The sequence below is a fragment of the Nomia melanderi genome, chromosome 10 (genome assembly GCF_051020985.1).
Source record: "Nomia melanderi isolate GNS246 chromosome 10, iyNomMela1, whole genome shotgun sequence".
In the NCBI taxonomy this organism is placed as follows: Eukaryota; Metazoa; Arthropoda; class Insecta; order Hymenoptera; family Halictidae; genus Nomia; species Nomia melanderi.
In genome coordinates this window covers 17,972,351-17,988,960 of record NC_135008.1, presented here as the reverse complement: position 1 = coordinate 17,988,960, position 16,610 = coordinate 17,972,351, and the positions used below count along the sequence as shown (strand labels likewise).

At 40.7% G+C, this 16,610-nt stretch overlaps 1 protein-coding gene across 1 annotated transcript; it reads right to left on the bottom strand.

Annotated features, from left to right (window-relative positions):
• Positions 1-880: 880 nt before the first annotated feature.
• Positions 881-1,951, bottom strand: LOC143175007 (uncharacterized). The gene is made up of 3 exons (XM_076371551.1): positions 1,333-1,951; positions 1,098-1,228; positions 881-928 (listed from the first exon to the last, which is right to left on the bottom strand). The coding sequence occupies exons 1-3, from the start codon at positions 1,649-1,651 to the stop codon at positions 881-883; spliced, it is 498 nt and encodes a 165-aa protein (XP_076227666.1). The 5' UTR covers positions 1,652-1,951.
• Between the last annotated feature and the right edge of the window lie 14,659 nt (positions 1,952-16,610).

The following is a 16,610-nucleotide window of genomic DNA, read 5'->3' as shown; positions in this document are numbered from 1 at the left end:
ACAGTTCCAGTAAACTGAATTAATTTTCAAAAACATTTCAGATATCTATTACCTTCAAGATATTAATAATCGAAAGATAATATAATTTATAACGGCAATCTTGACTGACTCGATAGTTCTAGTGTTAATCATCGTAATAATATTATTCGTATATGTGTATTCACATATTAAAGATCCAATTATTTAAAACAGAACGATAATGAAAACTTTCTCATAACTATTATGAGAATTTATAAAACAATTAAACATTATATATATATATATATATATATATATATATTTATATATATATATATATATATATATATATATATATACATATAAGAAGTGACCGGGGTCCAGGTCCATACAGTGCGTAGTAACGGCCCTGCATAGCTGTGGCCGGCGAGCGATGACCGTGTGGCGCGAAAGTTCCGTGCACGCGCTCTTCGCGGACATTTTCTTACCCTGTTCCAAAGAAAAACCGATCTCACGTTTCCCACGGAGGGGTTCCTCTTCAGAAATTTCTGCAGAATTCAATGGTGCACAGCAAATTCGTGCTGGCCAACCCACTTTTCGTAGAAATGTAACAGAAGTGCATACAAAGTACGCGCATCTACCCTTTTTTAAAATCTGATCATCGTTTACAAACATTTAATGATACACAAAATTCAAAATTTTTATAGCTACATATTTGGGCAAGTCTTCTCTATTTTCTACGATAAATTTTAACTGCCTATCGTTTTTAGTTTTCACGTAACACTTGGTTTTTTGAAAAATTCGACCGTTTTTACAAAACCCCAGTTTTTTCGAAAACTGGACCTGACCCAGCAATTTGGTTTTCGGATTCGTATTTAGGGTAAGGAACTCTATAAGAATCACATAGTGGTTATTGCAAAAACTAATATACGTCAAAATTTGTTCCGCAGTGTAATCCATAGTCCGTCATCTACGTACAAGGACAAATAAGCCACACTATTTCGTACAGTACCCACAAAGACACACTGGTCACTTTCAATATTTTTAAAACTGAATTTTTCCAAAAATTGCACAAACTCTTTGTTCCAACGTCGTGGCGACTGCTTTAGCCCACAGAGGCTCCGGTGAAGTTTGCATACCAATTCCTGGTTTCCTTCCTTAATGTGACCGTCAGGTTGCTGCATATATAAATCCTCTTCAAGATCCCCATACAGAAAAACTGTTTTCACATCGAATTTGTATATTTCATAATCTTCTTTTGCCGCCATCGCTAAAAGAATACGGATTGATTCGTATCTCACTACAGGTGAAAATGTTTCGAAATAATCAATTCCTTCGCACTGTGAAAATCCCTTTGCTACAAGTCTCGCTTACCTGTTGGCATGGTTGTGAGGCTCCAGGTATTATTCTCTTCGAGGGCTCGTATTTCCTCATTTATGGCTCTATTCCATTTTTCTGCATCAGGACTTGCCATGGCTTTGGTGTAAGTCATGGGCACACAATCAGCTATGTACGCAACGGGAAATCCGAATCTTTTTGGTGCATTTATCCGTCGGCGGTCGCATAATTGACGAGTTTGTGGCACAATTTCTACTGTCCCTTCTGCTAAAACTCGCTGTTCCAATTCGCGGCTTTGTTCATCAAGGTCATCTCGTGGATTTTCTTCTTTACCATTAAAATCAAAATAAACCATCCGATTACTTGCCTGATGCTGCTGCCCATCGCTATTATATTCGTTGATGGCTACATCGCTACTGATATAAATTTTCCACGAAGATTTATCTCATAGTCGATAGTTCGTTGACTCACCATCGTAACCTCACCATCGTCATCTTCCTGCTTTTCCTATCGAACTTCTTTCTTTGTTCCTTTGGGATATTCAAATATGCATCGGCACCGAACACACGTAAATGTCCTATTTTTGTCCTTCGATTGAATCACTTTTCAAAAGGGGTTATTGTTTCCCCTTGCTGCATAATCGTTCTGTTTAATAGGTAACACGCGGTGTTAAGTGCTTCACTCCAAAGTTCTATCGCAACGTTCTTGCCAAAAAGCATTGATCTCGCGCACTCTACGATTGTTTGTATTTCTCGCTGGGTCCGACCGTTTTGTTCGTGTATATACGGTGACGAAAACTCGTGGATAATACCTTTATTTTTCATATGCTTAGAAAAATTTGCTGCTGTATATTCTGTGCCATTGTCCGACCGCAACACTTTCACTTTGTTTCCTGTTTGAGTGTGCACAAAATTTTCAAACTCTATGAATTTCGGGAACACTTCGGACTTGTGCCTCAAAAAGTACACTTTTCTAAAACTTGTACGGTCATCTCCACACTGATTGGACCACAAACATCAGTATGAATTTTCTCACCATGCTTGAACACACTCGTATGCTTTACTGATGCATGTGGTTTACGGGTTTGCTTTCCCATCACACACGTCTCACAAAACAAATCTTCTTTCTCAATAGAAAAATCTTTAATACCCATAATTTTATTGGTATTTATTAAAGCACGCATATTTATGTGTCCCATTCGCTCATGTCAGAGCATATTTTTCTGTGGATTTGCTTGAGCCACATTGCACTTGGCTGGTAATTTTACCTTGAACCGCATTTTGAAGAGTTTACCATGCCGAATTCCGATAGACGATAATTTGCCATAACTATCGCGCAATTCACATATCCTTTCATAGGCATGAAAGGAAAACTTTTTGTCATTTATTGCAGGGATTAAAAATAAATTTCGTCTCAAGTGTAGGATTAATTTTATTAAAATCCCACGTGTTGCCGTGGTGAGGAATAAAAAGAAAGAATTAGACTCGCTAGATAACAATAACAAATACTTTATTCTATTATAACTCGCTGACTCGCTAATTGTTACTTGCTAATTCAAAACGTTCCACTCTATGACTCGCTCAAAAGATCACGCTCAACTGGGCGGGCACGCATTTCCACTCGCTTTTAACACACACCCTCATTCGATGTCTTTCTCACCCTTGCATTCTTCTCACTCGCATCTTTCGTCCATGGTAAAAATTCACGCAGTCACGTACATGCTTTTCTCACGGTCCAGTCGCTCGGTTGCAGACACTCTTCCTCGTATTCCTTCAGCCACTCAAGATTTTCCAAACGCAGTCACGCTATTTACCAAACATCCCAGCGCCGGTCCGTCGCACTATGACCTGGTCGTCCGCACGCACACACAACAAACCATTCATCCCACACTCAGTCACTCATTTGGAAAAACCCTACACAAGTTTGGCACAAACAGCACGTCTTGCAGTTCCCTCTCTACAGAGTAACCTTCACTGAGGGGCTTAAGACAGGAGAAGTAATCCCTTCTGTACGTAATGTGTCTGCTTGCACCCGAGTCCGCTATCCGAAGGATAATTAGCCTGGGCCTCTTTCGAATTTTTCTCTCCCGCTGATTTCTTCGGATACTCTCGAACCCAGTGTCCCTTCTGTTTGCAATATGCGCATTTTGTTCGCTTCTTCAGTTCTTCTATGTTTTTCTTATTCACAGATTTTGCTGTAGCGCCTTTTCCAAATTTGTCACTGTTTTCATTTTTCTTCAAGTTGAGAGTATGAACTTGAAGAGCAAACGATGACGCATTCTCTTCACCTTCGCACAGACGCTTGTTTTCTCGGATTAACCGTGTAATCAGACTTTCCTTTTTTTTGTCTATTTTGGGAGTGCATTCCCATGCCATTCGGAAAGGGGAGAATTTTGTCGGTAAGCTGCTTAATAATTTTGACACCGCTGCTGCTTCCGATGGCGCATCATTCACATCTGCAAGCTTCTTGCATATGCACTCAAATTTTTCAATTTGTGCAGCCATTGATTCACCGTCGCTTATGCGAAACGTATAAAACTGCTCCCATGCATTTTATGTCGTGTCTTCAGTACAGTCACCGTACAAGTCTCTTAATTTATCCCACATTTGTTGTGCAGTCGTACAATTGATCAGGTTTGAATGTAGACTTTTCTCGATCAGACTAAGTGTAATCATTTTTGCTTGTGAAGAAGCTTTCTTCCATTTTTGCCACTCACTTAGTTTCTTTTCCTTATCCGATTCCATCATTGTGCCATCTATGAATTCTATGAGATCTGTTGCTTCAAGAATGATGGAAACACCAAACGTCCACAGTGTGTAGTTTGATCCGTCGAGCTTCGTCAGATCTGTAGAATCTCTTTCCATCTTAGTTATTTGATTTTCTACACTTTACACGAGTTACACACGTAGCGCGGAGTTTTGTGAAGCTTTATACGCGGATACCTAGCTTGGCTTTAATAAAATACACTTAGGCGCAGTAGGAGCGTGCTGGGCCCATAAGCTATTGAATATTTATTTATAGAAGTAAACAACACAGTTTGAAAAGCTAAATGTATATTTATTAAAGTATGTAGTACGGTACTTTACAAAAACTGAAAAACGGAGCGCGGTTCAACGGTTGAGCGTTTGCTCCGAATGCGGAGAAAAAAAAAGAACACTCAGCGCGTGCAACAAAAAGACGGCTGTCTTACTGACGGCTGAATATTGAAGGTCAAAGATGAATGACAGACTTTTTCAAACCATTTTGAGTCAAAATGACTAACATTTGTTTTAATCGACATAGTACGCTTTAGAAGATACGCATTTCCATAACTACGGAGCATTAAAAAATGTAGTTGTTCAATTAATTTACTTAATAAACTTATCGTTTTTTCGTAGTAGAATTTAACTTCTGTCATAAAAGTGGGAACAAGTTATAGCTCTCGTTATTGAAGTAAATATCTAAAAATACAAAAATAAAACCACAGAAATACAACGTCTTTATATCATAGAAATTATTACAATAAAAATAAAATTGAAGTGAGTATGAGGCAAAAAGTTTATTTTAAGCAGAACGACTTATAATCCCGCGTTGTTCATAGATTATTAGGGAAATATAAATATATTAAGTTTTGTAATATGAAATGTCGGATTCTTCTTACTCATAAATGTTTGTACTTCTGTTGTTGTTATTTCTTTGTTTTTTATAGAACTTCTTAAACATTTCATAGTTGATTATCAGGATAACTCTTTGCAAGAAAGTTTTTAATTTTCTTATAGTAATTCAAACTCGAAAGTGATGCTGCAAAAACCACTCAAAATATAAATAAAGCATTTGGGAACAATACTGTCAATGAAAGAACAGTGCATGTTGATCTGTAAAATTTCATTTCGGTGATGTTTCTTTGTAAAATGAGCCGCGTGATAAACCCGAAACAGTAGTTTATAACGATGTTTTTAGAATGTATTTATTTTAAACATTCAGAATTTTCCAATAAAGCAATATATTTATTAAAATCACGTTGACAGAAGTATATCGAATCGAATGGGGCATATTTTAGTTGAATGAACGTCTTTTAGAATATCAAATAAGGGTTCTCTTCTTTCGCAAAATCCGACATTTGGTCGTAACAGTGATTACAAGTTCAGTATACCTGATAACTGAATACTTGAACTCTCATAATGAGTGTTTTAATGCTACTGAAATTAGTAGAATTAAAAGACTCTACTGTAATGGTCAACTCTTTCAAATTTAACTCTTTCAAATGTAAAGTGCGATAACTGTGGAGTCCGAATGCGTGCAAATGTGTGCGGGGTTGAAGAATATCTAATCTAATTCTTACTATTTAGTCTAATTCCTACACATATTAGATAACTGACATTCAGACGTTTTCAAAACAATAAAAATTAATTTGTCGTATAAACTGTTACCAAGTATGAGCATCCAAAGTTGCCGGTTCGCCGGTAGTGGTAGTACTCAACATAAAGCGTGGTTCGTCTTCTGCGCCGGGGAAAAGCGTTTCAACCACTTAGTATTCACATATTCGCTGCAGTGCTTTAGTTACGAACAAGAAAGAACGCAATCCAAATAAAATGCGTCGGAGTGAAATACACCTGTTCCTCCATTTACGCGGAGTATCCATTCCGTGTAGATTCGTTTTACACGAATTAAAATCGCATAAACAGAGCCTGTCAGTGCAAAAGGAATATTAGAAAGAAAAGCTGGAATAAGTTTTAGGAAGACATATTTATTTCACACAGCATAATAAAAAAATAATAATTCGCCGCGTAGAAAGGTGCTCATATAAGAAAGTGCTGCCTCAATGAAGGAATAGGTGTATAACAATATAGAATCAACCTTCAGATGTAGAGCGAGTGACAAGTCTGTACATGTCCATAAGGACGCATGGAAGAGTAAAGGAAAGCACGAATATTGATTAGCAGTGTAACGGACGCAATGTGCGCGTTCTCAGCTGTGAGTTCACAATTGCATTGATACAAACTGTTTTTCACACTTTCAATCTAGTAACCTATCGTATAACACAAAATGATTCTGCATGTCGCGTTCCTTTATCCTGCCATAACAGTCACACTGTCCGTATGTGCCCGAATGTCGAATTAACGGAATACGGGCTGATTTTTTAAGGATGGTTAAACAACGTCAGATTCACAAGTTTTTATTCAATAGTTGAACTGGTAAATAATACAGTATCGTTTCTACGTTCATTCAGAGGTCCAAGACGAGAATGCTTGCGACGGAAAATGTGGCCGGCTTAAATATGTTGACACGTAAAAATCAATAAGTCAATCGAATGGTCGCTTTTCAATGATCAGTTCATCGGTGGTTTCGGGTATGAACATCGATTATGTTTATCGCGGGAGCGCGCGGGCAACCTAAGAACGCCTCTACAATGTATCAGTCGTAATACTGTCCATCGAGTTCTATTACTGTCAATGAACTGAAAACTTTAGATATTCGTATCTTGGTAACGGTGTATGCAAAAAAATTCACTTCCAGTGTTCTGAAAACATCTGAATGTCAGCTGGAAAAATATGAAATATAACCGTTTGAGTACTAGAGGTTTTTAAAAAAGCACGGTCGAGAACAGTTGAACAGCGCAATAGCGCTTTCTGAATGGGATGCGAAAAGATCGAAGCGGTGCGATAGCGCTTCTTTTATTCTGTGTCGAGAAAAGCCAAGCAGCGCGGTATTGTTACAGTTCCGAATCACAGTACATACTACACGTTGTTCCCGCCAAGAGCCTCTAGACAGCACAGGGGCAAGAGGGGTCGGTCGCTATGTATCGTATTTTATTCATAGTTTTGATTGGTTACGTCTAACCACATTCACGAATTAGTATCTGAAATAAGATAAGAAAATATGAACGCTGACTAATTACATCCGCATTCCTTCCAGGCCTCTTCTCGTGAACAACACGAAGTACGATAGACGAGCCAAAATGATTCCCTCTTCAAATTAGGTACCACTGCGAGCAAGATTATCAAATATTTTACTTTGACTTAAGACGTTGACGATTACGCGTCATATATGCGTGATAGAGTGATTCGTTTAACCTGTCGCACTACATTAACGAGTTTAACATGTGATAAAAATGTTGGACCAAACATAAATATTACGAGTCTGAGTGGAATGATTTTACCTGGTTAAATGGTATAGCAAGGTGTTAAAGAGCCTAGCGTTACATATGCGTGACGCTGTTGACTACCATAGCTATGATGATAATCATATATTTGAAGTATGGTATACCTTATTGTCACGGTGGCTATATTAAAATAGCACACATATATTCCATTTACGTAAAATGCGTTGTTCGGTTTATTTACTATATTTTAAATATGCAAAAATTATATGAATAACATATCTCGTTAAACAGTTGCAAAAAAGACACGGTTCACAGTAAGGATGCTTCAAATTTGACCGTGATCGCGAATGTGTCACGAAAAAAAAAAGTTATGTGTCGAGTCATATTGACCAGGCCTGCGAATGCGGCTCACTTCGGGGCGCGATCCCACTACTGCCCGCTACGGAGACTTTTGGCTGCTGGGTTTCCCCTCTGGCCCGGTTCGCCTCTCTTTAGCCAACCTGGTCACCCTGGATTCCTCCAGGGTGTCCATATTGATGGCGAGCATAGCGCGGACGCCCTGTAGCTGTGAATCTGCACTAACAGGAATTTCCAGGCCTCAGATCCTCCGACATAACCAGCCTCCAGGAAGCTGGATTACAGGAGCCGCCACACTCCCAGCTGATTCTACTCGCGGTAACGATACCTTAAGGCTAGAACCATCGAGCTCGTCCAATTAAAGGGTTTCTGATTTTTTAAAAATTCTGAACATCGTATCATTGTACAATGCATTTATATTTTTTTAGTGAGATTCAGTCCGTGAACAAGTAAATAGATCTTTATTATTATTTAATTTTAATACAGTATGTTGTCTAAGAATTTCCATGATTGCTAAATTGATTTCTAAATACCGATATTTATCTTACAGTAGAAAATATGATTTTATCGACAATATAAAGGAAATTGTTAATATAACCTATAGGTTACATCGTGCGAAGATGAAAACACATTCCTACACGAAGGGAAAGTACACGCGTAATATCTTTATTTTCTCAGGTTATAATTATGACACCTTGGGAACTCTGTGCAATATATGTAGCGTATAAACACTACGCTGCACAGTAGGTAAAATTCCCAGTCTAGGTAGGAAAAGTGAAATTAATAACTGAATATGTCCTTTGTATATTCTTATTTCAGAATGTTTACTGATACTAATGACACATATAATAATTAATCGAATGTCAATATAAGCATAGAAATCAATCATAGAAATCAATACAAGAAAACTCCAAAGTATAACACGAAATCGTATATTCAATTTCGTCATAAAGAAGGTTGTATCGTAACATAAGTAACTGATTGAAACATGCATTTTACAAGAATTTTTGGAGCTTCTCTAAATGTTATTTTTTAGTTAGGGTTGTAGAATTAAAAAATTCTGGAAGGATCCGTCTTGAAAATTTAATGCTGTCTGTATAATGTAATATAATGATATAATATAATAATAAAATATTCAACCTACACAAGGTTTTGTATATATTTAAAAATTAATTGCTTAAGTTGCTTAAGTTTTGTGTTTTCTTGAGTCATACGATAGCAAGTTCAAATTAAAAAAAAACATAGTAGAGGTTTTAGCTTGTTGTTAACGGTTGCCTGGTTAGAATAATTTTGATCTTCTTCCCGATTGATGAAATTTTGGAAAACTCAGAAAAGGGAGAATTTAGTAATAGAGAGGAGGAAACATTTGAGCCTTGATGATTCACGTTGGGGGTTGGAGTGACTAAAATTCTGGACGTCAGACTGCCAGCAATGTTTACAGTTGGTCAGATTAGTACAGTAACTAATAGTACTTGTAATTGTTGAATATTTATTTGCTAAATAAATACAACAGAGTTTGCACTAAGTATATATTTATTGATATGTTTTTAAAGGTGATTTACAAAATTGAACAGAAACGCTGTTCTTACCTTGAACGTTTACTGCGAATTGACGAACGATTCGGAAAAAACGAGACGCTCAGCGAGTGCAATAAAATGGTTGTCCTCCTCAGGCAATACTGACCCTTGCGAGGGAAGGGACGCACTTTTCCTACCATTAAAAATATATTTAATGCTTACTTTCAACAATAATTACATACAATTAAAAAATTATACACATAAAGAAGTCCAATACGTCGAGGGATAATTGGAAAAAATTGCAAAATATCTTTGAATCGAATGGACCAGTTAAAAAAGTTACATTATGCATACAATTACTACGTATGGGAAAAAACTTAATACAACAATCTGACAGTATGAAAATGATTTCACAGAAAAGGTGTGTTAAGGAAGCCGACATCGAAATTTTTAACGGGCTTCTATCGGTAATGTTATTGATTTCGTTACCAACCAAATTCGAGAATTTCTGTATCACGATCAAGTCTCGTGATGACATACTGTTAATCGATAATTTAAAAGTTAGAATTAAGGAAGAAGAAGCGAGAGACAAGGTGAATGAAAAGAAAAACAACGCGTTGTATACTAAAAACAGTTTTGAATGGGAGAAAACAATCGCGGACGTACGTAAGAGAGGTCATAAACCGACATCACAAAAATATAATGTTACATGATTTACTTTCGGTCGATACGGTCATAAACATGCAGATCGAAACCACAAAAAAAACCGAAAGTTCATATCAATTATCCCATGCGATGACCACGATCGCGTGCAACATGAAACTCGCAAAGAAAGAGAACGTGTGGTTCAGATAGTGGCGTAATAAGACAATGAGAAAGAGAAATTTTTGTACATAAACGACAACAAATAATTTAAAGTTTATACTAAATCTGCCAGTACGAGTAATGTGGCGGAACCACGCAAGAACCTACTATCTATTTCGCATGCCATCGACAGTGTTAGGCAAAATGAAATAAATTTTTATTCAAATAGTTATGTAAATAAATATATATTTGTTATTCAGATGCTTAAATAAAAATTTAGAATAATATTTGTTATTTGAATAAATCTAATGTAGCGTTATATTCTAGACGCTAAGATATATTTCTGCTGCGAGGACGCTGTTACAAATGCCGAATTTCGAAGTGCTTCGTGCAAGGACTTCAACAAGAATGCTCCCGTTTTTGGGGAATCTGCCGGTTCCTCTCCGCAGGCAGATTCCGTTATACTTCCAGTGGCTCCGGGAAAAACCCATGCGCTGTCTCGAAAACACCGGGCCCGGTCGCCGTTTTCTGCGTAGAATTTTATAGTATTCTTTTCGGCGGTGCGGACAGTGGGCTTGAAGCATCCTTCAAGAGGGATGATGCAGGGATGTAAGAGTTTAAAAATGTCCCCTTCACTAAATAAATTATTTAAACTAATAAAATTAATAGTTATTCGCAAATTCAATCTTAATTATTGTTTGTTAATTATTATTTGTTAATTATTATTTATTATTTATTCTTTGTAATTTGTGAGTCATTAAAGAAATTTGCTTTGTAACTATCCTGAGGAATTATACAGATGTGTTGTTTTCTGTGCTTCTGTTAAGATAGCTTCGAGTTGTTTACGTCGGATATGTTAAATCGACCTCTAACAAGATACTGCGTAATACGTAGTACGCAGTGCGTAGAGAACGTTTAGCTTACAGAATCAGTTTCAATCTATTCGTTGTCGTTAAAAGGTCACACACACACACACACACGCGCGCGCGCGCACGCACGCAATCACACTCCGCGTTGCCCAAATCTACTGCTTATTGTTTTCCTGGGTCATTGCCACGCTGCTAATAACCTCCACTTGTGTCTAACACATTTTTTCTCGCCGACGAATAGCCGTGGCGGGTTTCGCTCGGTTCGTCGCCTCCTAATCAACTCGCCCTTCGCTTCGCTAAAAACAATACATATCCTAAAATACTCATAACTGGTAACACATTTACCAGAAGGCTGTTTATATCACCGTCATCCATTGCCGGTCTTTTATACTAATCCTAACAGAAACCACTCAATTTCACTTTCTTCTTAATGAGAAGACTTTTGCTAGTGCGTCATTCTTACATTCGCTCATTTTGCATCTTTGCACAGTTCACTTGGTATGTAAATAATCCATTTCTATTAATTTTCTATTCCATGCACTACAACACAATTAAATTTCCTCGAAATAATACAATTGTAAAACCAACAGAAATATCAGGTTGACTGATCACTAGAGATTGCAGTTAACGAAGACTCTAGGCAATTGTATCTATTTTGCAATAATTTAGACGTATGTAATACAATTAGTTTCTAATGTTTTCCTACAAAATAAAATTAACAAAGATGATAATAAAGAATAAAAATTAAATAGTCGAATTATTTACCATTTCACTGTGTTAAAAATGTTCACGGATATAGAGAATTTTACAACCGACGTTCAAAAATTCTATAAAATAGCTGTAGAGTACACTTATTCCTGTAATTTTTATGGAATAAATATCGCTAATCCTACTTTGACCTTCGAGCGTTTTCTTGAACGGTTTCTGCAGGTAACGCTTCTCTATTTGTGGCGACAAATTTGAAGCGTCTGTCGTTTTTAATTTTTTTCATTTAAAAAATCGTCCATTTGAACAAAAACCCGTGTTTTTCGAAAACTGCGGGTGATGAATAATTTGGTTTTTGGATTTGTATTTTAGATAGGGAACTATATAAGGATCACCTTGTGGATATTGCACATACATAAAAGAAAAAGATTAAATTCGTTGAATAGTGTTATTATTTGCATGCACGCTTGCAATAGTAGTAATTCATAGTCACGGTGGAAAAACTGGAAACAGTATAATGTACACCGTGAAAGTTACCATACAGAGACACAAAGTATAGGTGTGAAATGGAGAGTTAAAATGCAGCTCGCTGGAGCGGCAGTATTGATCTACCTGTTGAGTTGGGAACTCGCCAGAGTTGTCGAAAGGTGCTGCAAACAGATCGAGCGTGGCTGGTATATACAGTGACTCACAAAAGTATTTAAACATTTACCATGAAATACTTTATTAACCGTAATAAGTATGTTTAGACTTTATTTAGCGGTTTACTGTTAGTCGGATTATGACAGGTAAATTGCTTGTAATAAATACAAGCGTTCAAAATTGTAAACCTGAACGCGCAAACAGGTATAGGGCAATGTAGTTTTAGTTAATTGCAGTACCTTTTAAAAACAAAAAAGCACAGCTTTAAAAGGAGCTGTCTTGGCCCGAAAAACCAGATATTCAAAGTCGTACGAACGAACGACAGAGATTTCTTCAGGTGACCCTTGTAATATTGACGAGAGGACTCTTATATATTACATGGTCACCTGCATACCTGCATTCTGGACGAGAAACTTTCGATACGTCAAATGATCATCTACATCATTGCTATCTTTGTACTGCTATTAAGTTTGTTATACTTAGAATTATATTGACTCATTACACAGTGCACCACGGATTATTTATTTAATATTCCTTGTACACCAGCAAAAGATCCTTCGAGCCGGATCTTAAGAAACAAAACACAGCGTCATTGTAACGAGTCGTACAGTGCGCCACCAAATATATTATACAACTCTTATCGAAATATAAACATTGTAAAGAGGTATGACTTTCTAGATTATATAGGTAATGTTTCAAGAAAATCGAAAGATACACACAATAGTTATGAATTATTTCTTATAAACATAAAGACTGCTGAAGCCACAAAGGTATTTGAACAAACAGAAATGAGTTCCAAGAATCAATGAAAACACAGTTTTCCAGGTCCTGAATGTAAACATTGAAACGTTAGTCGTCATCGTATATACATTTGTTAGTCATAGTCCAGCATTCATGGTGAAATATTACGATATTAATCATGTATCAAAACATTTGAAATTCCGTTCCGTTTCGTATTCCGGGTTGGTCGGAATTTACGGAAATGTGCATGCAGTTGTCTAATTATCGTGTTAAGAGGCGACCTCTCCGAAGTCGTAATAAGAGATTCGGTTCCAGTGCTTGACACGATATGGGACTGTTTTTGAGAAGTGCTTAAAGCACGTGGCCTGATGGTGGACCATAAATTAAAAGGTTCCATTGCTGGCAAAAGCCGTGTCTGCACTCAATCACAGCCGAACCATCGCGTAGTATAGACCTTCCATTTTAAACCGTATCACAATAAACGTACTTCTTATTTTCACAGTAATTTTACTGTTTCTGCCTACTGCACCTCTGATATAGACCTCAAATTACTGTACTAACCATTTCCGCTGGCTTGGTACGACTTTTCGTGCTCGTAAGAAGTTCCACAGATATTTGGAGCATTTCACCGTATACTAATTCGGCTACCGATGCTTGCAATTCCTCTCTATATGCTACACAGATCTCTAGCAATACTATTGGTAGTGCCTCGCTCCAGTATTCGTTGTTGTGGCACCTTATCGCTGTTTAATTGTTTATGACAGCGTTCTACTAGGCCGTTCGCGGCTAGGTGATACGCTGTTACCTTTGGGTGCCTAGTTCCCAAACTTAAATTTAATTGTTTAAATAATTGGGACTCGAACTGTTTCCCTCTATCTGTCGTTATTCTAAGGCGTGTGCCACGAAAGGCGAAACACATGATCCACCCATCTACAAAGGCTCAGGCGACGGTTTGCGTCTCGATATTTTCTACTGGAAACGCCTCCGGCCAATTTGTATATCTACCCATGCACATTAAGCAGTATCTGTAATGTAGTATCCAAGCGCCGCCTTCCAGGTCTTTCCCCGTCCCGTGGCAGAAGATCGAAACTGTGACAGGTTTTATTCTGCCACGGTTCAACTTCTGCCTGCGGGGAGCTTATATCGAAAAGCGTATGGCCAAATCGTGGCTCAACCTCCCGCAGCGAGCAAGCACGAAAGTAGTTTATCTGCCTCCCAGTCAAGAGGGATGCGGGTTACTCCCGCTTGCAGACATGGCCGACGCCTTGACCATCGCGCATGCGTTCCGTCTTTTGACGGCGGATGACGCGGTGGTCAAAGAGTTGAACTGGAACTCGCTGTGTGAGGCTGTAGCCAGGAAAATCGGCCATACTTCGTCCGAAAATGACTTGGCCGGGTATCTCTCTGGCTCGCTGGAGGGATACTTCGCTCAGGCCGGAGGGGACGTCACTTCGTTGTGGTCGAGAGCGCGAAACGCGGCAAGGCGAAGCAAGGACCGGCTTGGATTGCGTTGGCAGTGAATTTCGACGTGATCTGAGATGTCGGTGCTCAGAGGTTCACGTGGCGCAGTGCCAGATTATCTGTCGACTGAGGATGGCAGTGACAAAATTTTACCACCTACGCCTTCCGCGTAAACCTGCCCAGGGGAAGGTATTCGGGGTGTCGTTGCGGAGTGGTGTTTCAAACCACTTTCTCTGCGGCGGCAGCCTCACTCGCTTCGCGGATTGGCGTTTTGTTCATCGTGCTCGCCTCGACGTTCTCCTCCTTAACGGGACGAGACGCTGGGGCAGCAGTAACAATTCGGCGGTCTGGCAATTAATTACTTAACTTAATCTGACGGTCAAGGGCATCGAGGGAGATCTGGGGGCTCTTCGGCCTAACATTGTTGTCAGGCACGAGCCCTCAAGAAGTATCGTCATTGTCGACGTGACCGTGCCCTACGAGAAAGAGTACATTTCGTTCGAGGAGGCCAGGGCGTGCAAGGTATAAAAGTACAAACCCCTGGCCGACGTTCTCGGAGGGCTCGGTTACCGGATGGCTGTCTCCGCGATCGTCGTCTATGCCCTCGGTTCGTGGGATCCGGCCAATGGGTCGGTGCTGAGGATTCTGCGTATCGGTGAACGGTACGCGTCTCTGATGCGCCTGCTCATTGTGTCGGAGACTGTCCGATGGAGCTGGGACATTACGTGGACATTTATCTTTTTCTTTTAACGTGGAGGAAATCTGCAAGCAGAGACTCCTGACCGTCCGGAGGAGCGGCCGGAGGTACTGTGGGACTTTTACTCGCTCGACTCGGGGGATCAGACGGTCAAAATGCTTCTCGAAACTCCAGTGGTTGTCAAGGTGTATCCCCAGATATTTCGTAAGAGGACCGTGATGAGCCCGCTCGGAGTGAGGTCCCCCCCCCTATAATATGGACCAGGGCCCGCCGTTCCTCAGCACACGCCGGACAAAACTCCATCGTGTGCTGCGCCGTGTCCTGGTCCGCGACGCAGTGGTGGCACCGCGCGTCGTGCTCCCGCTTGATGCGACACAGATACTCCCCGAAGCACCCGTGCCCGGAGAGCATCTGCGTCGCGCGGAAGGTGAGCGACACCCCAACGGTGTCCCGCCAAGCCTCCCAGCTTGCCAGAACAGCCCCGACAGCGCGGTGAGCGTCCAACCCCTCGCCCATGAGGCGTCCTCCCACACGCGCTGCCAGGCCTGGTCCCTTGAATCGCAAACGGCGTTCAAGGTTTCCGGGTCCCATTCCCCGGCGGACCCCCTCCCCCCTCCGCCCCGCGTCCTCAGTCCTCGCACGGAGATAGATGTCTCGCTCGAGCCTGAAGGTCGAAGGGAGGCATTCCCGCCACGGTCGCGGCCGCTCCAAACGAGAGGGCGCGGTACCCCCGTACTATTCTGATGCCGGACAGCCCTGTGCAGCCGGCTCAGAAGGAGGCGCGAAGAGCGGTCCGCCACCAGGTTAGCGCAAAAATGGGCGCTCCATATAAAACTATCGACCGCACCACTCCCGCGTAAAGCCGCCGCACTCGCCCGGCCGGTCCCCCGAGGTTAGGCAGCAACCGCGGCAAGACGCCTGTCACCTCCCAAGTCCGGGGAAACAGTCGGGCAAAATGGGGCCCGAAGTACCAGTGGCTGTTCAGGACGAGTCCCAGATATCGCATCTAGTCTCCGACCCAAACTGAGGCCCCTCCCACCTCGATCTGCGAGTCGGGAGGCGGTCCGCCCTGACGGGACCGATGGTAGAACCATATCGCCTCCGTCTTAGCGGGCGAGACCCACAGTCCCAACTCGCGGATAGAACGCAACAGCATCGATGCCGCCAATCCGGCAGCACGACTGACATCCGCGAACCCCGTCCCGCCGATCAACAGGAACGTGTCGTCCGCGTAGCAGAGGAGTTCCATGTTCGGCGGGACGGGGGTCCTCAACACTACATCGTACTCGACATTCCATAGTGTTGGTCCCAGGACGGATCCCTGGGGCACCCTGCGTTCAATGGATCTCCTGTGAGACCTGCCGTCCCTATCGGTGAACAGAATCCACCTGTCCCGGAGATACGCCCGGATAACCTGCCTCAGATACAGAAGGACCCGG